Genomic DNA, 21,703 nt, shown 5'->3' with positions numbered 1-21,703 from the left:
TAGTCCAGTGTCTGTCGTCTTGTGCTTCTCAGCACATCACAAAGCCGTTGCGTTGGCTGCTACAGTTGACTCATCCCACCCCTATCAGCCGTCCATCATTCTTTGTCTCTCACTTCCCCCCCCCCCCCCCCCAAACCTCACCCGGGTGACATTCCGTTTTCCTACTAGTTCGCGGTATCTCCACTTGGATTCGCTCCATACGCCCGTGGCCGGACGCAACGCTATCCTACGAGGAAAAAATGAACCACTTCAACTGACCGCGCGCGAGAAAATATTATCTCCCACGCGCTCTTAAATTCCATGCAATGTACAAGAAAAATACCAGAGATTTTGTTTGCAATCTAAACATAACTGTGAGCTTATAATTGTAGGTGTGACAAAAATAATGGTTTTTGATCATCACTGGCCTATGTGCTACAGAGAAAAACAACAGCAACAACAAACATTATTATTGTTGTTATTAATTTCTACAGATGATATCTTATGAGTACATATATTTTGAATATTTATTTAATAATAATTTCCCTTATGTTAATTTTTTTTAGTAGTACCTAATGTTTTTAAACTGTGTTGTGTATGATTGTTTGTAAATCCGCATCTACACACCACATGTTATTTTTCTTTTGCCTTATTTCTTTTCTATATTTAATGTTGTTTATATTTGAATTTGTTTTATACTTGTATAGCGCCAGCATGTTTTGGACTATGTCTGTTGGCCGGCACTTAATAAATGTATAAATAAATAAATTCCTTGTATTTGAAATTATTTTGCTGTCAGTAAACTTTAACTTTATTTTTTAAGTGAATGACGACACATGGTCCATAGCTAGTGGATTTATTCTGCTACAGTGGTTGGTTTCAGGATCGCACTATCGACTTTAAGAACGGCAAGTACATGACCATCAGCTCTGACGGTTTGATCAACTACTGGTCCATAGACATGAAGAGAGAAAGGACAGTTCATTCAGTTTCCCGTGAGTAGTTTGTTAAAGTGGCCACCTGGCTGGGCTGCCAAATGGCTAGCAAATCTACAGGGTTTTAACACGCCATTTACAAAACTGTCCAAGATTTATTTAAGATCTCTGGTTGGTTACAAATAGCTTTTAAAAGTCATTACACTGCCTGCTTAAGCTTTGTTTTGTGGTTTCGTTTCTTTTTTTTTTTAACAGGCATTTTTGAACAGCAAAATGACCAAAACAAGTGTTACAATGAACTTTTTACCTTTATAAGTATGAGAAATTTTGCATACGGCTTTGTACACAGTGCAGGGACATGCATAGAGTCATCTTCTTTGTATTATTTCTTAAAAGTGTAAGGTCACAAATTACACGAAGACTGCACGCAAGTCAAGTGTCGTACTCGTGAAGATGACATGACACGTAATAAGAGCCTGTGTCACCTTACAGTTCAAGGGAATTTCGAGGAAGGAATATGCCATGGCTAGGGACAAGGTTAAATGGTTTTATTTTTAGGCTAATATCATTTTTAAAAAAAAAGGATATTTTGGTGTTATTGTTATTAGTTCTAAACAATGGTATTATTAGCTTCACTTGTGACTAACTAACGAACTGAACTATGTAAACAAATCTTGTAAGACAATTTTAAACTACTTATAATTTTCGTATCGATTTGAAACATTGCAGGTATGTGTAAACCAGATGACAATACAATAGTTTGGTACCATCGCGAACTGATGTGATTATGGATAGTGAAACTCTTCACTCCTTACTTTTTAGTCCGTTACTGACAACAGTGCATATTTCAAAACTACAATTTATGAACTTTTTAGTGTGTTCAACTGATAAAATTATGTTTATCAGTTTTTTTTTAAATATTATATTATTATGACTTCTGTTCATTCATAAGTATAGCATATTATAAATCAAATATGGCACTTAAATGATTTTGATTAATATATATTGCACTTTTACAAACAAATAATTTTTACTAAGCATGTTTAACTATTCTGAACAATAAAAATAAATTGCCAAGTATTTGTGTGTTTGGAAAATGTAGTGCCATAATCTAAAATTGTGTTGCAAAGAAAAAAAAGTAGCGGTTTTTCCAATCTTTTTAGTACATACATTTTGGTACAAATTTCCTGCTAAATAAAAATCGTTTATAAAATTTACTTTATTGAACAATTATAGTTTTGTGATTTCAGTTGATTTCGGCATTAATTTGGGTTTATTGCAACTCACCATACAATCTTGTCTCTGGCCAAGACTAATAATAAAGAACCACCCCAGCATCAGCCTTTCTTTGAAACCATGGGAAACTGAAATCGTGATAGTAAGACCGGGATTTGAAACCGGGTCTTCTTCAATGCGAGCCCCATGTTTAACCTCTGTGGCACCGCGCTCTGTAGCGGCGGCTGATGATCTGTTGCAAACCTTTCTCCTATCTCCTTGCTTCCTGGCTGATGTGGTTCTGTGCAAGACTGTATGCCACGTGTGACAGTATTGGCCCGCTGCTTGCTCGTTACGAGTCCAGCAATACCCCCTCTCCCCCAGCACATTGGTTCTTGGTTCCTGGTGCGTGCTGCGAGAGTGTACAGTCACGAGCAAGACTAGCGCTACCTCTTCGCCTGTCTGTTTCTTCTGGCGGTTCATTTCACTGCTGCGAGAGTTCTAGTCTGCAACACTTCATCAACCGCCACTGACCCCACCTCTTAGCCTGTCCGTTTCTTCTTGCGGTTCGTCTGTGTAACTCCTCCTTGATGTTTGAGTGGCTGTTACGGCATTAAATAACATCTTCAAGGATTACTTTGTTATCCTTTATTATCTGTCCGTCAGCCATTACTCCGATGTTACCCACTCTGCACATCGTAGTTGACGGCTGCCGGACGGCACTGGGGTCGGGCTCTGTGTGCAGCCTCGCTGCGGTTCCACACCACGTGGGTCACGGACCTGGCGTGCCTGCCCGACGTGAACGTGGTGTGCGTCAGCTCGACGGAGCGCGACCTCAGGTTCTACAACATCATCGCCAAGCAGTTCCAGCTGCACCTGCAGGTACCCGCCCCTGCGCTGGCGTCAGCTCCTCCCAACCAAGCACTATTTTTTTTTTCACGTGATGTCTAATAAATCGATGAACGCCGGCTGCACGCACGAAAAAGTTTCCCGTTATGCTCATTGTACGCTTGTGCCGCATCTATCTCTCTTCCTCTCTCTCGACTGTTTATAAAGTGAAGTGAAAAGTTGATGTGATTTTCATTGCGTATTACAACAACAATTTCGGCAATAAAGGTTAATTATTCTTGCATTTTAAAAATCTGATTACTAGTATAATTTCAAGTATTTATTCTTTTATTATTAAAATAAAAATGATTCAATTTTATTTATAAAGTATGCAATCATTTCATCAATGTTTTGTTATGACGTCACGTTAAACTATCGTCCGTAAACCGACTTTACAGACAACCAATTTTTTTATAATTTTATTTACTTTATTTTTTTTACTCAATTACTTACATTTATGTGTTAAATTTGTCTTTCATCAAAAATTTTGTGAAACAATTAAGGTTCAGTTTTTGTAAGCAATTTGTAAATATTCGAAGATCTTTTTAATGTCTCATAGTTTGCAAGTGTAACCCTTATTTCTTTGTATGTTTGCCCATCCTGAAAAGTCATCCTGGAGGTGCCCTTGTGTGGTTTGGATTGAATTGATCTAGAGCAATTACAGGCCCGCTCAGAAGTTTCTCGCGGGCCTGAGGCAAGCTGAAAAATATTTACGAAGAATTTTTTTAACCAAATTTCATTTTTGAGTTCATGAACAGCATAAATACATTGTGCAGTGAAAGATATTATCTTTAATCCAGATTTTTCGGATCCATCGCCACACAGGATTAGCAATTTTGCCGGATTATCGAATGGGAATACCAAAGAAAAAATTATGTTTAGTGCAAGTTTTAATAAGCTATTCTATAAACAGAAAACATACAGATGTTCATCGGTATTCTTCAAAAATTATGAATATTTAGCCATGAAACGGGAAACAGGAAACACTAGACTTAAATGAAAACTGACAGTAACAAAGAAACGTTTGAGTGAACTAAAAATGCAAGAAGTGCAGTTTCATTACCAGGCGGCCAAGTTCGACAGCCGCAATCCACCCAAAACAAATCTGGACACGAGTGGCCTAACTGGAATGTGCCTTTGTGATCTTTCAGTTTACTTATCTTCCTAGCACAATCCCAATTCGTCTTCATAGCATGATTGTGTGCGTGTTCAATGTCAAATGCTGCCAGACCAGCGGTTCCATAGGCCCATGTTATTGCATTGGCGTTAACTTGTTAACGTTGTTACTCTGACAAACACCAAGTGAATTGTAATATTGCAGCTTAAAAAATATTTTACAGCTTTTCAACTGTATAGGTACTCATAGAGGCTCGGTGTAGAGTATATCATAGGTTAGAGTTCAACACGACAAGTTGGTCACCACTCATGACCATTGGAAATATTTATGCCATTCACAGCCAAAATTTTAAACTGTTTTTTTTTTTGTGTAAATTTAAAAAAAAATATATTATTATTTGTGCTACCTTCATATTGGAAGTAAATTCTATGTAGACGAACACTTATACGAACCTTTCACCAATTAATAAAATAGATCCCGCTATCATAAAAATTTATGAACGATAAAAGCTGTACAATTATTAAGATTCATACAGTTTTTTTTTCATAGAAAGTCTATTCGTGCCGTGATTTCTGAGGTGATGGTAATGGGTTTGATCCACACACTCTGGTATTACTCAAATTTATGACCACTGAGTCAGTACCCCAAGTGGTTAGGAACCTACTATAATTTTTAGGTCTCAGTGAATTAAGTCTGTGTGCATTACTAAGCAACATAAAAACCTAAAAAAAAAAATAGTAATTCTTAGAATTGGTTCTTGCTCTTACTAAATTTCCATTAATAATTCTTACTTTTTTTTTGTTCAAGAAATACTCAGGACAATGATTATTTGAAACTCAGAGGAAAAAAGGTGGTTGTCTGTAAAGTCGGTTTACGGACGTTATTTTACGTGATAACGTCATATCAAATTTTTTAAATTGCTGCTTTTAAAAAGCCCGCCTTAACCTGTTTGATATTGTAGCACGGTGGTTGGCCGGTTCTTGCACGCTCGGCTCAGGCGGAACGTGACAATGAGTATGCTTATTCGTGCGTGCAGCCGGCGTTCATTGATTTATTAGACATTATCACCTCAATAATACTTTGCATTATTTCACAGATCATAAATATGAGGTACGCAGTTGTCTGCATGCACTACCACTTCAACAAGGACATTGACAAGAAGTCCAGATTACTTCTAGGAGACACCGCTGGGAATGTCATGATACTCTCATTCACCTCCATGTTCCGCGGGCCGTTTCGCCACGCACTTGGTGAAGAACTGATTCGCTTCCGCTACGATCAGCTTCTTCAGGTAAAACCCACAGCTCTTTTTTTTAATGAATTTATTTAAAAAATTATTAAAATTAAATTTTTTTTACCTAGTTACATGTATTATGGTACCATGTACAAGTTATTAAGATGAGTAAATAAAGTGTGTGTGTGTTTATATATATAAATTTATTTAAGTCATTTTATTTCATTTTACAGGCTGGGCATATTCATGACACCTAGTGTAAAGAGCTTAACTCCCCTTCCATTTTGCACAATATCTTTTATTTCACATCACCTTACATTTCCTATTCACTCGCCATTTTCCCACCTTGCCACACACCACTACCAACACTCCCACTCTCAACTTCCCTACCTACAACCTCTCTACCAACCTTCCATTCCTACATGCAACACATCTTCCCTTCTTTAATGAATGATGTTCTACCTATAATTTGTTACAAGACAGTATTACCACACCTCCTGCTATAAACTATATTTGAGTTCCTTCACAAATTAAGTCTCTCTTTCCTTTTCACTTCCCTACCACATTTGGTTTACATGCTTGCATCTCTGTGTTTGGCCAACCCTTCCACTCTTCTTCCTCGTCTTCTTCTTGCCCTGCTATACTACCTTCTTCATCCCCATCTGTGCTGTATTCTTCCTGTTCTGTGCTGTTCTTCCACCGTTCGTTGTCCTGGTGGTTTGGCATCTTGTCCTCTACCTGCTCTGCACACCGTTCCTCTTTTTTTGTCTCTGGATACTCTGCCGTGCCCGCTGATGGTTATTCTCCTGCCCAAATATCTGAACATCTTCTGTGGATTTGGATAGGTAAAAACTTGACCCATTTTTTTGTTATGACTCATTTTCTGCCATGTTATCTCTCTTTTTATCCTCTTGGCCTGCCTTCCCAACAACTTTTAAATAATGTTTATTTCTTCGGATCACCCTCCCACTTGAAGAGATAAGGTAGTATCTTGGGGTATCTGCTTCTGATACTATCACTCTATAATTTCGCAAATCTGTTATCCAAACCTTGTGTATTTGCATCGGAGGACGCATACATACTCGATGGTGTCTGTCAAAATTGGTCTTTTGACAGCCTTTCACTTCTTGATGCATGGTAGCAAACTCCTGCCTATCCACCGTAAATGGTTGAAAGTACTTTTGTGACACTGGTAAGGTGTCTCTAAGCGATATACCCATCAGGAGTTGAGTCAGGCTGTATTTGAGCCCTGACAGTGGTGCATTTGGATAAGACAGCAATCCTAAGTATGGGTCTTCTGATCGATTGATTATGTTTTTAACAATCTTGACTGCAGACTCCACTTGTCCATTGCTCTGTGCATGTTTAGGGCTACTTGTTATATGTGTAAAGCCATACAACTTAGCAAAATCCCTGAATTCTTGAGAGCTATACTGTGGTGCATTATCCGATCTCAGTTCTTTGGGGATTCATTGTCGAGAGAAAGCAGCTTTACATCTTGATATTATTGTGGAAGATGAAATGTTAGGCATTTCATATATTTCTGGATATCTTGAATAATACTCTATCATGATAAGGTACGTTTTTCCCTTTCGTTCCGCTAAACCTGTACCAACAACTTCCCGTGGTCCTTGGATTAACAGAGAAGGCATAAGAGGTTCCGGTCTATTTGGTTTTTCCTTTATGCATGTTTCACAGCTGGAAGTAAATTGTTTAATGTCTTTTGTAATGTTCGGCCATGGCCACCAAACCGTCGCTCTAGCTCTTTCAATGCATTTCTTGGTGCCCAGGTGTCCTAAGTGAATTCTTGTCAAAATCCCCTTCCTTAGCGTTGTAGGTATCACTAGAGTAGTTCCCTTCATTAGTAAACCTCTGATGATAGATAGCTCTCCTCGTACTGTCCAAAATGCTCGGCATGAAACTGGTACTTGTAAAAGCATTGGGGGACTGCACAAGAGTTTTTTTATATCCTGAAAATACATTTCTTGTTGTTGTCCCCAGGAGAAAACATTATTGTCTTTTAATAGTTGACGCAGCGGCTCTGTGATGGAAGCCAGGTTAGGTGCAAACTTACCGACATAATTTGTCATGCCCAACAATCTTCTCACTTCCTTAGTGGATTGAGGACATAACATCCCTTGAATTGCTTCAATTTTAGTTGGATCGGCCTCCATTCCCTTGTCAGACACAATGTGGCCCAGGAATTTAACATTGCTTGTTACAAACACACATTTGTCATTCAGTGTAATCCCAGCTGCTTCTATTTTCTTTAAGACTCTGTCCAAGTTTTCATAATGTTCCTTCTCTTTTGATCCATAGACCAAGACGTCATCCATGTGACATATGACGCCTGGAGTATCCGCAAGAATGCGAGACATTTCCCTATAGTAAAACTCAGGTGCACTGGTAATGCCGAATGGCAATCTGTTAAAACAGAACCGACCAAAGTGAGAAGTCTAGACCTTTTATCTAAGGGTACCTGCCAATATCCACAGTTTGCATCAAGTTTAGAAAATACAACTGCATTTTGAAGGCGAGCAAGGGATTCATCCACTGTAGGTAAAATCATGTGTTCGGTTCGAACTAGTGCTGACAAATCAACGCAAACCTGATTTGTCCATTTGGCTCAGGAACAATTACAATTCCTGAGCATCATGCTGTTGGGCACTCAACCGAGGAGATTATGCCCATCTTTAAGAGCCTGTATCTGTTTTAGTTTTGGTTGGAGTGGAATGGCCACTTTCTGGAACATGGTATGTTTACTGGTTGTGCATCACTCTTCAACTTAATTTCATAGGGAACGTTCATTAAACCTACTCCCTGGAAAAGTTTAGGGTATTATTTCTCTCTTGGGTCGAATTTTTTGACACAGCTTAATTCCCCGATCCATTGCAGCATTCCCAAGGATTCAACTGCTGGGTGCTGGCCTCCCTAGTAATGGCTCTTTCAAGTCTTTTACTATGTATTCGTCTTGACCGACACTGTGCCCTCTCCAAGCTAGTGTGGTTCTCAATTTTCCTAATATATTTAGTTGTGTGCTGCAGGGACCGACCAATTTGGTATTTCCTGTTTGCTTCTCTAGCACTAACGTATCAGCCCCGATGAGCTTACTGAACAATTCTGGTATCACTGTCACATCTGCCCCTGTGCCTTTTTTAAAGACGACCTCTTTTTCCCCCACTTTAACTCTTGCTCTCCAGGGTGGGCTGGGTTTCCCTTTAATGTTAACAGTGGCTAGGAACAAATCCTCTTGAGAGTTATTACTGTGAATTTCAGAAATCTGCCTAGGTTTGCCTCTTGTTTTGCATACCCTCATGAAGTGTCCTATTCTGCCACAGTTACAGCAAATCTCATTGATTGCAGGACATTTGTCCATATGTGCTTTCACATAGGCACCACCACACCTGTAACATTCCCTTGTGCTCTGGAAATTCATAGTTTTTGGCTTTGAATACGTTTGTTTACTTCGTTGTATGTTGTTTATAATGCTCATATTTGCACTAATTCTGTCAATATTTTCCTCTACAATTGTTTCCCTAGTAGATTTCTGAATTACTGCTTGTTGTTTCCAAACAGACTCAGACTGTCTCGCTTTTGTAACTACACTTTCCAATGTTAAATTGGCATCTAATTGTAATGATTCTGATAACTTTTTGTCTTGGATTCCTACCACAAATCTATCACGCACTAATTCATTACACAATGATTTGTATTCACAATTTTCAGAAAGTGTATGTAAAGCGGTAATGAATGAGTCCACCGATTCATCCAGCATTCGTGAACGAAGGTTGAATTTAGCTCATTCGTAAATCACATTTCTCCTCAGAATAAAATGTGACTCAAGCCGTTTCACGGCAATGTCGTATGATTTTGAATCCTCCTCCGAGAGTGTGAAAGAATTAAATATTTCCTGAGCTTCTGGTCCCATTACATACACCAATGTACTGACCTGCATTTCGCCATTTTTCTCCGCCAATCCACTCACAAGCCAATATCTTTGAAATATTTTGAACCACGTGGACCATTTTTCTGGTTTCCTACAGTTGAAGCTAGCAGGTGGAGAAAGAAAGCACGTGGCTTCTGCCCTTGTCTCTTGTATTACAGAACTTTTATACCCGTCTGTACTCTTTCTTCATTTCTGCACTTTTATCTCACGGATTCCACTTCTGACACCATGTAATGAGCTTAACTCCCCTTCCATTTTGCACAATATCTTTTATTTTACATCACCTTACATTTCCTATTCACTCGCCATTTTCCCGCCATGCCACAGACCACTACCAACACTCCCAATCTCAACTTCCCTACCTACAACCTTTCTACCAACCTTCCATTCCTACATGCAACACACCTTGTTCATGTTATAATTTGAAAATTATTCAAATATGAATTTTAAGGTTAATTTCTAACTCCCGAGTTGAATTTAGGACAATTCCGAAAGATGCTTCACTTTATAAGCATTGGTAATGGAAGATTTTAAAGTGAATTGAGATAAAACAAAAATATCACCAGTTAATTGTGTGTCGCATAGATGATAATTTTTTTTAAATAATAATGATGAATATAACTGTTCATCAGGCAGCAACTAAAATCACAAAAATTGAAGCAAATTCAAGCAAAGGAAGTGAAGTAAATCTAGTCCTTACAAGGGAGAAGGTTGTTATGCTTGCTCGGCGAGTAGTACCCGGTGCTCAACTCGTCGACAGGAGCCGTCCTTGTTCGGCATGGAGGTGAGCGAGTTCCCGAGAGTCCACCACAACTGGGTGTCCCAGGTCTCCTTCTACCCTCTCCTCAACTCGTTCGTCTCGTGCGCCGTCAACTCGGAGAACGCGCTCTGCGTGTGTGACGAGTCAGCCTCGAAGCCACCGTATGTGTACCGCGTCGCGAGCGGAGTGTCGTGCTTCACGTTCTCCGAGGGTGAGTGCGTCCCGCTCGCCGCGGCTGTTATTATAGGCGAGCCTTCTTTTCACAGACAAGAGAGCCAAAACCCGAAGTTCATGCTCGCTTTTTTGATGTGACAACGTCTAATAAATCATGAACGCCGGCTGCACGCACGAAAAAATGTCCCGTTACATACATTTTCCCGTTATGCTCATTGTACGCTTGCGCCGCATCTATCTCTCTTCCACTCGATTGGAACAACCATCGATTTGACTTTTTGAAGGCACATTAAACTTGAAACACTCCCATTCGTTTCCTACTTTTCCTATCATCGTCCTATCCTTAACAGAATAACACAGATTGGAAGAAGTTAAATAGCAAACATGTATAAAAGTTATTGTTAAAATAATCTGTTCGTTAAAGTAATAAACATATTTGTATTAATGAGTGCAAATAAAAGTAAATTCATCAATTAAATTGTTGATTTCATTTCACTCCTTTGTATCCATACAAAATAGTGATAATTCAATAAAAATGATTCAATTTTATTCATAAAAGTATGCAATCATTTCATCAATGTTTTGTTATGACGTTGTCACGTTAAACTATCGTCCGTAAACCGACTTTACAGACAACCAATTTTTTTTCCGTATCTTTAATGTAGCTATCCTAACCAAATCAACCGTCCACAATGTCTCAAAGTATTTATAATGTAGCTAACGTAACGTAATTGACCATTAGTATCCTTTTATCAACACATTTACAATGAACAAAAAAAAAATCCCCGAAGATCCACGATTGGGTGTTTGGCTCTCTCGTCTGTGAAAAGAAGGCTTCCCGTTATTATATCACGCACCTCATGATTTGCATCTGAACAGTCCAGTTGAGAAACTCGCCTCGTCCATCTCCAACCAAAGATGACTTATAGCAAATGTTGTTTAGATGTTCAGCAGATGGCATGATGAGAGATTATAAAACTCTCCCAAAGTACATAACACACAACATTCGTTAAGAAAAATGATGTTCCAAAACTTTTCTTGTACATTAAGGCACCTGTTACAATTTTCCTTTGTCCCGTACGAAGGTATTGTTTCAAATATCTTAAAATTTTAAGTGTTGATGTTTATAAGTCCTTTGGTTTATTAAGTTGAATGTGCAGTAAGCAAGTAACGCATGTACACTCACTCTAGACCTTGCAGGGTTTTTGCTATTAAGCGTTTTGGAGGCCCTCCTACAAAAAATTTGAAAAATTTGAACATTTATTACTTTTTCAAACATTTTCAACTCAACCTGGAAATTCAATTTTGATGATGGTTTTGCTCATTTATCTTAGGATATTTTGATATTCTTTCTTGATAAATTATCCTTGGGGCAGTTTTATAAACGCTTAAGTTCAAAAATCATATCTTTATACTTGACAGTTAAAACTTTGAAAGTTTTTTCTATTACGAAATCACAAATTGAAATATTGACCAGCACATTGTATTACAAGATAGTTAAAATTTAATTTTCATTTTCCTAGTAACGTCCATATTATTAACAGAGCACTTGGCAAAAAAAAAAGTGTGTGAAACTTCTTTGGTAATTCAAATCTCAACTTGTAAGTATACATCAAGGGATAAATTGGCAGAGAGAAAAAGATAGAAAGACGACAATTTTCTAATAAAGATTAATAAACACACTATTGAAGAACTCCATAAAAAATAATTCTACGTATTACTGTTTCTTCAAACAATTCCGCAATTTGGAACAAGCCAAATCTCGGAACGAAATATGAAATTTATAGCAGTTAGCGCTGTCTATGTGGGAAATGCAAAAACTGTCTCAACAGCGCCCTCTATGCTGTTGGTTGGACAAGGAAGAATCCGAGCGTGCTGGTAGCAAATACAAAATTAAAGGCATTAACAACTGATACATATATCTATTGTATGAAACAAGTGCATGTGCGCACTGTCTTTCTTATGCTTTTGTTCATCTATCTCTCTCGTTCTATTTTTTATTAGGCAGGGGGACAAATTTCTGCACAAAGATGAGAACAAAAACGAGCCCCGCAACGTATATAGCATAGTGCTCTCTTTATATCTCTTGACTAAGTACCTATTCTCTGTCCTTTTCACATCAGAAAAGGATACAAACGTTTCATGAAAACGTTGAATTAGGATTTGGCCTTGAAATTTTACTCTCATCACGCCCAAAGAAGTTTCACTTTAATAAGAAAAAATTAAAAGCAGCGGCACGGGGCTTCGATAGGTGCAGGCCCGGGGCGTTTGTCCGGCTTGCCCTGCCCTAGAGCCACCCTGACCATGCTCCATAGAGCCTGACACAACTACCCTCTGTCCTTTCCCCCAACCCCTCGTAGCTCTGCGTGTTGTTACCAGCTACGTGGGCACAGGCCAGTTTTGAATGGGGCGCAGACCCTAGAAGACAGGCGGGGGAGCTCAGGAGCTTCATTAAATATTTGAATAATATTTGTATATCAAGGGCCCTGTTTCTTTCAGTAGATTTTTTATATTTAATATGTATCTACAAATAAATAAAATACTATATATACTATAATACAATGTATTACTATACTAAAGTTTAATGTAAACAATATACACATATGTCCATACAAATTTTCACAAGTTGTTATTGAATTCAGTTTAATTTCAAAACAAGAAAACTCTTTTCTTTGTGTTTTCCAGCATAACAAAAAAAGGAGCACTATAGTGTCACTTCAATAATCCTGGCTACAGACTGAGCAGTAGGGTGCTCAGTACTCCTCCCCCCCCCCCTCAACTCTGCCATCGAATGCCACTTATCATCATGCTTCAATGAGTCATCAGCTCCACTTAAAGAAGCTGGGATAAGTCACAATCGTGTCCGGCTAAGACAACGACCGTCCCTTAAACATACAGAAAACACTTGACGAATATTCCATCCGAAATTTTAGATAGTGGGGTGTAGAGTTCTGTCTATGATTATTAAATTATTCTAAAACTCTTACCAGTTGAATTTAAGTAAAAGAGTTTGAAATTAATTTTTAATTTTATTAATCTCCCTACGAAAGTACACTTCTATTACACAATGTACCCGAAAGAAAACACTCACTTGCTTTTGCTTATTGCTACTCATAGTCCTGTGCCTTAAGGAAAGAGTGTCCCTAGTGACTGCATTGTCTAAGTACTGAAGAATATTAGAGTACTGAAGTACATTAGAACAATTGGAGCACTTGGAGCTTTGGAGAACTTGGAGCAGTTGGAGCCCATTAGAACAGTTAGAGCAATTGGAACATTTGAGCACTTAGAGCATTGGAGCATATGGAGTCTATTAGAGCAGTTGGAGCAATTGGTGCTGTTGAAACATTGGAGCAGTTGGAACAATTGGAGCTTTGGAGCACTTGGAGCATTTGGAGCCCATTAGAGCATTAGGGAATTAACTTCCTGGTAAACCAACAGATCAACCGAGTCTGGGCCGCATGTCTGGAGCCTCATTTCTAATTAAAATGTCTGAAACTTGTATAAGAAAACAGGTTAAAACCCAGCAGCGGCACGGTCCCGGCACCTAGACGTGAAATCGTACGCCCTTAAAACATCATAAGAATGTTTCTTGTGAGCCTCTTAGCACAGCACTCAAACAACGACTGACGAGGCATCATGCAACTGCGTAACACCCCAAGAGGAAGTGGCAGTTGCGTGACCTCACCGACCAATCACACTACAGCTCTGTACGTGGACACAGACCTGTACAAGTACGTAACCCTCGCATCAAAGATTTTCTGCAGAAAAGAAAAAAAAAAATACAAAGTCCTTTCTTATTGGCTGTGACAAAACCAAGATAGTGTTACCATCTCCCGTGGGAGTGTACCCCTGCCGATTTTCCCATCATAAGAAATTCATTCAGAACGCACCAGAACGTCGCGGTAATAAATAACAAATTCAGAAACACTGGCGCCTTCGAGTTGCTCATGTCCTGTTTTTTCCCCAAAACAATACACAATGTTCTTCACCTCAAAAACCTGCTCAGACTTTAAGTCAGTTTCCACTTACTGTACAGCACTTCACAATTTACATATAAGACCATCATATTTAAACTTCAAATCACACGTGCACCATAAGGGCTTCAACGTCCTGACATGAGGGAAGACTGTTGTGAACAATTTAAAAAAATATATATATGCAACAAATGTGCCTTGAAAAGGTATACCAGCAAAATTCTAGGGTTTGTAGGAATGGGGGAGGTGCCTCTGGTGACCGCAAGTTGGTGCGGTTTGAGTTCCCTATTGCATAGGATCAAAGTTCATCCCTTTATCCTGATGGCATTGATCCTTGCTGTTTTAATTAAGCACCTACTTCAAAATATCCTGGACATTACAAAAAAACTTACTACATAACAATGAGTTATGGCCATAAGTTGAAATTTGAAAGAAAAAAAATTACATATAGGCTATTATTTGTATTGTGAGGTTTGAGTTTTAGTTTGGCCAGGATCTTTCAATGTCCTAAATTAAAACAGCAAGCAACATTTACCACGGTATCATGTCATCAGATCAAGGGATTAACTTGGATAAGTGATGCAGAACAGTTACCATTTTTAAAGTGAAATTTTGAGTGTTATGATTGCATGAGGGAAATAGTTACGTACGTATGGGGGAACCGGTAGAGAAGGAGTGATGCCACTCCAACGCAAGCACTAGCGGTCGAATGGGAAGTGGTTAAGGAGGGGGGAAAGGTACGTAGCATAGCATGCTATATGCAAGTGGTAACGGCCCCAAGGGGAGACTGCAGGGGAGAGGTAGAAATGACGCAGCAGTGATGCTACGAACTTATTGTAACGCTGCTTGTGTTTGTCTACTCCTCAGTTTTCCTAACAGCTAACAATTGATGCTACCATATTTCTTTTCTTTTTTTTTTCATTTGATATCATACCTCCATCCTTACTATTATCAATAATTTTACTCTGTGTGTACCTGATAAGCAATAAGGTAGGGACCGGAAAAATTTGCGGGTTCAATGACCTGTAGGATGAACCTTATAGTTATACGTACACTCTGTCAAATGCCACCCACTCATTGGCTGCTGTCTTGTGAGGCGTATCAACGTAGCAGCCTGTGATTCGATAAAGCTTTGGTCGGGTGTTTCTTACTGGCCCAGAGTCATTCAGGTGAGTTGTGAGCCAATAGCAGTGGCAGCACTGAGGTATAACGATTTGTATTTTAGCCTATCGCGAAATAAATTCGCGAATTTTTCCGGTCTCCAGCAATAAGCTTCACTTCTGTCGCGCATGGACTTGTTCGGATAGAGAGAGTGTGCAGAGAACCACACGCTGGTGACGGGCAGCCCCGACTGCATCGTGCGAGTGTGGAACGTGTTCGTGCCGGCCAAGCCGGGCAGCCACCTGCACGGCCACCACGCCCCCGTGTGCAGCGTCATGCTGCTGGAGAGCGACCGTGTCGTGCTGTCCCTGGACAGGGCGCGCTCCGTCAAGGCCTGGGACCTGGCCGCGCAGACCTGCATGCAGGTGCGTGCGTGGCGGAGACCGGTCGTTCATTCCACGGTCGTGTTGCTAACTAGGAGATATAGTAGTAATTCATATTGACGTAGTTCCTCCCATGACAGCAAAGCTTGGTCTCCACCCTCTAGTACCATCCCCGCTGGCTGTACGCACCTTTGCATCACGTCCGCACGAGTCAAGTTAGTGATTCTGTCCGCAACTAAGTAAGTGCTCCATGCCGTATGTTAGGCACATGTACGATTACCAGTGTATTTAATTCCCGTAAGAATTTATGTAAAGTCATAATATTCACAAAAGAAAGTGCATCGTTAAGAATGTGTGTGACCCCTTAAGAGTACCTGGTTTGACGAACGCCTTAATGTCGTTTGCGGCCCCAGGCCAGATTTATTACGTAGTGCTCAGTGAGTGTATTTAATAAATAAAATACATAAATAGTCTGGCTCCAGGTAAAAGAGTAGCCCACAAGCGACGAACAGACTCTGGTTTGACTGGCTTTTTAAGTAAAAATTTGCCATTTAGATAATACACACATATTTATAACTTTTGTTGTCAGTTGTTTCCCATAAGGTGTTTATATGTTAAGTAAAACATTTATTAGTGCTTTATGGATGTGGCGCGTGAGGGCTCTGACCCTCCTCTCTCCCGCCGCTCCCCTCTTGTGACAGTCTTCAGGAGTTTGTGTTACAAGGCGGACGTGACTGTCACATGTGGTAACTGCAGCATTAGCATCACTGAGATCTGCGTGCCGGTAAATCTTATTAATCATACGAAACCTTTGGTACTTAATTCACCTTGAATACATGGACCAGTATGCGGTGCAGAGCGTGACCTTCCCGTCGTACCTTTTTATTCACCGCGCGACAGCACTGTGGAGCCGACTGATTCGGATCGCCATCTTTCTATAGGGGGACGGCAGCCAGAGGGCGCAGATGAGTAACATGAAGTGAAACATGTGTTAACAGTGTTTCCAGTGTAATTTGTAGCATACGGACTCAGGCTTAGTACCTGTCCATCGGCTCGTGTGAATAAAACTACGCCAGCCAAAACATTTGTTTTATTCAGTAGTTCCAGCCCAACCTATGCAGAGAAGAGAGCGCTCAAGGGCATTGTTAGTTAGTAGGGCTTCACTAACAGGTGCAGCCACCGAGCTTAGTGAGACACACTGGAGTCAGCAACCCACACCAACCCTGAGGTTGGATGTCTGGGCTAACCTGGCGCCCTTGTGGACCAATCTCATATTTAAATTATTGTAAATTACTTACGAGTTACTAAGTTCAACCCGGTTCTCAGTCACGGGACCGCTGGGCAGTGGTGATGCCGATAAAAAAATTTAGCTATTAATTCTTTAGTGCTGTTGTTAACTATATGATAGTTATTTATTTCATGGTGATGCTGGCAACAAGAGGTTAGTTATTCATTCTTTAGTGGTGTTGCTAACTAGAAGCTACTCTTTCCTTTCATAGTGATGTGTGTAATGAGAAATTTTTGATTAATTGCATTGTGATGCTGCTAACTAGACGGTAGTCATTCATATCTTTGTGATTTCAGTAACTAGAAGTTTTGTTATTCATTCCATGGTGGCTTATCGAACCAGATTCAACTCATTTATTTCATGATGATGTTGTTAAATAGAAGTTCGTTATTCATGTCATGGTGATATTGGTAACTAGAAGTTAGTTATTTATTCCATTGAGGCATTGACAATGAAAAGGAGGTAAGTGCCATATTTCACCACGTTGCCATTTCCCCAGGAAAAGAAGGATCTACTGAAGATGGGAAAGTGAACATGAACCAAAAGTACCATAAATTTGATCATAATACAACCAAGGAAGTCAGTGTTAGTATATTTATACTCCTCAATTTTTTGCTTTTCCTGAAGAAAAAAAAAGCATTAATGGCATTTACCTCCTTTGTGTTGTCATTACCTCGATTGTTAATTTTATGATGATTTTGGTAATTAGACATTTATTATTAATTCCTTTGTTGCTAACTAGAAGATAATTATTTATTCCATCATGGTGTTGCTAACTGGAATATAGTAATTAATTTCATTCTGATGTTGCCAACTAGAGGCTAGTCATACTAGATACAGTTACCATTGTAAACACAAATACAGAATATACTGATATTTTATTTGTTATTTTATTTTCATTGTCTTGATGGTCGTACAACACAAAAACATATTTACAAATATTAAGATTTGACTAAAAGAAAAAAAGAAAATCTGAAAATCTTGAAATTAGATCTTAACGAAAAATATATAAAATTAGAAAAAACATAGTACAAACAGGAGTCAATACTAATACATAGAGACCGGATAAAATCGCTTTCATTTCGCGATAGGCAAGAATACAAACGCATTTAACTTTCTGCTGTTTCAGTGATTGGACCACAGTTTGTCCGAAGGACTCCGAGCCAATATTACTAACGCTCAGCGAAAGAAGTATCAAATTACAAACGTCGCAGTTAACAGGTGCCATGAGTCAGTAGCCAATGGATAGGTTTTATTTTTTGCCGAATGCATAGAGGATCGAGGAGTCTATTCTAGAGGTCATTGAAACTGCAAATTTGTCCAGTCCCTGCTAGTAAAAAATGGTACAAGTTGGTAGCCATGCCAAAATCAGGATGGATGGCCCAGGTCCCAAGCGCGGCTCCAGAAGGGGGGCGGTGGGGGCGATAGCCCCTACCGAGACCAATTTTATTGATTAGTGTATATTTATCTTTACTTAAATATTTAATTTCATATGTTAAACATATATCTCATCAAAAGTTGCATGGAGCTACTAAGGTTCTGTATTTGAAACCTGTAATTTGTAAATAATATTCCAAGGCCAATATCTGACCACTTTCATTTTTTGCAACTACGACCTTTCTGTGTGCGATGGCCCCTCCCGAAGCCGCCATCGGCAGCTGCTGACGTTCCCCGCAGACGTACAACCTGCTGCCGGCGGAGCTGAGCCGGGGCGAGCCCCTGTGCACGCTCCACAACGCAGAGACGGGCCAGCTGGTGGTGGGCAGCCTCATGGTGGCCGTGCTGACGTGCGGCCAGCAGGCCGACCGCTCGCAGCTCGTCGAGTTCACGCACTCGGCGCCCGTCACCGTCGCGCTCTACAACCCCCTCTTCAAGTGTGTGAGTGGCCACCGCTTGCGAACAGCAGTTAACAAGTTTTGATTTGGGATGAAGTTTCAAAACTGTATATTTTAGCAGAGCTAAATTGGCTGAAAGGCGTGTTTTCAGAGTAATTTTTAGGCGTAAAGCAACCGGTACAGATTCTTGAAAGCACTTACAGGACTTGCACTACACCTTTCCTTCATTTCTATGCCATACAATGTTACGCTCACTGCTCAGATTTCAGAGTTGTTCCATGGATGACGAGAAGACTGTGCCCTAGTTCGCAGTGTTGCACCTAGAGGAGATACTGCGCTAGAGTCTTATCATCCTGCCTCACTAACACACATACACCCCTGACGAGACGGCATCCTTAAATTGACAGCCCTTAGGATGAATGAAATTCCAGTTATATGTAGTAAGAAACATGTTGAATCTGCTGGTTTTGCACTGTAGTCATAATAACAATGTTATTAGAGTCGATGAAATACAGCACAGAACCTGGGAAAATGGGGGAAGGAATTCACCATAGCATGAGACAATATTATTTAGTGATTTGAGGTAAAACCAAAATAACAGTGAAAGCATGTTTATACACCATGCAAATTAATACTACACTATAAAGAACCAAAATGCAACTGTAAGCATGTTTTATTGAGCATTTTAACAAAACATAAGTTATCAGAAATCACAAAAAAAGTAAAGTATTGTTATGATTTACCGCGGGTTCAGAAAGAATAGCCCAATTAAAGATTTTTATCACACACACAGTTTTATTTATTTCCACTACTTATGTCACTTACAATTAATCTTCTAAGATGGCAAATAATTAACTACACTTAAAGAAATGTCAATTCCCCAGTCACTCGTTTCACACACCTTCGCTGGGCCGCACTTCCGGCGCAACTCTCGCCGCAGCACCCCTCGTGGGTCTCCGACGCGGGACTCCGTCGCCGCACTCCGCCGCCGCCGTCACACCCTTCGCCGAGATCCCACATGACGACTCGCTCGCAACTTCACTCGGGACTCCGCCGCGCCCGCTACTCTATCGCCCGGAACCTCCCGACTCCACTGAACTCACTCACTCCCTGCCCTGGAACCTTCGTCCAGGGACTTCGCCACTCTGCCGCACCCGCGGCACTATCGCCCGGAAACTCCGCCGCGGGAGAACTCCCGACTCCACTCACTCACTCAGACTCTCTGCCCTGGAACCTTCGTCCAAGGACTTCGCCACTCTGCCGCACCCGCGGCACTATCGCCCGGAAACTCCGCCGCGGGAGAACTCCCCACTGAACTGAACTCGAAGGTCGGCCCAACCTCCTTATATAGCCCTTGGGTTCCCGTCCAGAACAATCGGGCATGTCTCCGAGATATCACGCGACCTTCGCCGTCGAAATGCCCAGAAACGCTCAAAGAACGCCGATAAACGCAACAAGCATCGGGTTCCCACAAAACGCGCCGATAAACATGTCTGAGTCCTTTTATTCCGCAGTGCGGCCTCTTTTAAGTAACTCGATCTGAGGCAGGTGCGCGCTGCGAAGGTCAGGATGTCGCGAGATAGTATGGCACGCGATACCAGGGAGAGGATGCGGGTGGAAGGGGGCGCAGACAGGCCGAATGAGCGCGGCGACGCCAAGCACTGCAGCCAAGCGCGATCGTAACATTATTAATATATGAAATTTAATTAATGTGATATATTTAGTATGAAGTTTGTACCAAAATTTATGTACTAAATAGATTGAAAAATTAAACTAAATTTTTTTTTATCTTGCAATTTTTATTAGCAATTAGCTTCACCTGTATGTTTGTTTGTCTGTCCGTCTGTAACTCTTTCGACTAAGAGTGAGTGGCTCATGCTGTAAAATGTCCCACCAATTTCATTATGTTCGTTAGTCGAGTGACGTCAGCTTTCAGATTCAGCGATCGTGGGTTCTACTCCCGGTAAATTCTAAGATTATATCCATACATTAACTGTAAATGATTCGGAGAGACTTTACCATTTCTTTGTGACGTTGCAACTCCAAATAGTTATCTCAGATGGTAATAGGTAGTGTCGGTAACTCATTTCCCTATGATAATTATACATAAATATAGTTTAAAAAACTAAAAAACATGCTTTTAAAGAATATCAAACTAAAAAGTTAAAAATAAATATAGTTTAAAAAACTAAAGAAACATGCTTTTAAAGATTATCAAATTAAAAAGTTAAAAATAATTTTAAAATTTAATTTATGACAATAGTATATAAGCAATACTAGTATAAATGAGAAAAAAGCATGGGGCGCTTAATATACAAAAAATATGGCACAAAGCGCCTCAAGCTTTTTTCTCATTTATACTAGTATTACTTATATGCTATTGTCATAAATTAAATTTTAAAATTATTTTTAACTTTTTAGTTTGATAATATTTAAAAGCATGTTTCTTTAGTTTTTTAAACTATATTTATTAAATATGAGGTTGTTCATATTTTAAACACACAAATACTTGTTGATTTATTATTTCTAGTAGTTTTGCCCTAAACATGCTTATTACAAATTATTATGTTGTAAATTGGTCAAAATGAGACTGTTCTAGTGAAAGATGTATCATGAAACAATCAAGTATTATATTTGTTAAATAATATGTTGTCTTTATGAGTGAACCAAATTCATGAAAAATAGAGACAATAACACAGAAATCTCCTGTTTTAAAAACAAAATGGACAAAGTAATCTTGTCTTTAGCCTTAGTCTATTGTAAGGAATCATTCCAGTTTTGCTTGAAGTGATTTCTGGGAAGCATGGAAAACTAAGATCAGGATGGCCGCTCTGGGATTCAAACTCGGGTCCGCTGGACTGTGTGTCCAGTGTT

General features: G+C 39.8%; 1 protein-coding gene across 1 annotated transcript in view; it reads left to right on the top strand.

Moving 5' to 3' along the window:
• LOC134538619 (WD repeat-containing protein on Y chromosome) overlaps positions 1 to 21,703 on the top strand; it is a 117,210-nt gene that overhangs the window by 25,719 nt on the left and 69,788 nt on the right. The window contains exons 5-10 of the mRNA XM_063380051.1: positions 863 to 974; positions 2,875 to 3,011; positions 5,231 to 5,425; positions 10,075 to 10,285; positions 15,543 to 15,748; positions 18,672 to 18,872. Coding sequence (XP_063236121.1) covers positions 863 to 974; positions 2,875 to 3,011; positions 5,231 to 5,425; positions 10,075 to 10,285; positions 15,543 to 15,748; positions 18,672 to 18,872 — 1,062 coding nt within the window. The remainder of the gene's footprint in view (positions 1 to 862; positions 975 to 2,874; positions 3,012 to 5,230; positions 5,426 to 10,074; positions 10,286 to 15,542; positions 15,749 to 18,671; positions 18,873 to 21,703) is intronic.

Source organism: Bacillus rossius, chromosome 13 (genome assembly GCF_032445375.1).
Source record: "Bacillus rossius redtenbacheri isolate Brsri chromosome 13, Brsri_v3, whole genome shotgun sequence".
Lineage (NCBI taxonomy): Eukaryota > Metazoa > Arthropoda > Insecta > Phasmatodea > Bacillidae > Bacillus > Bacillus rossius.
The sequence above is the reverse complement of the archived record's forward strand: the minus strand, read 5'-3'. Positions and strand labels throughout refer to the sequence as shown.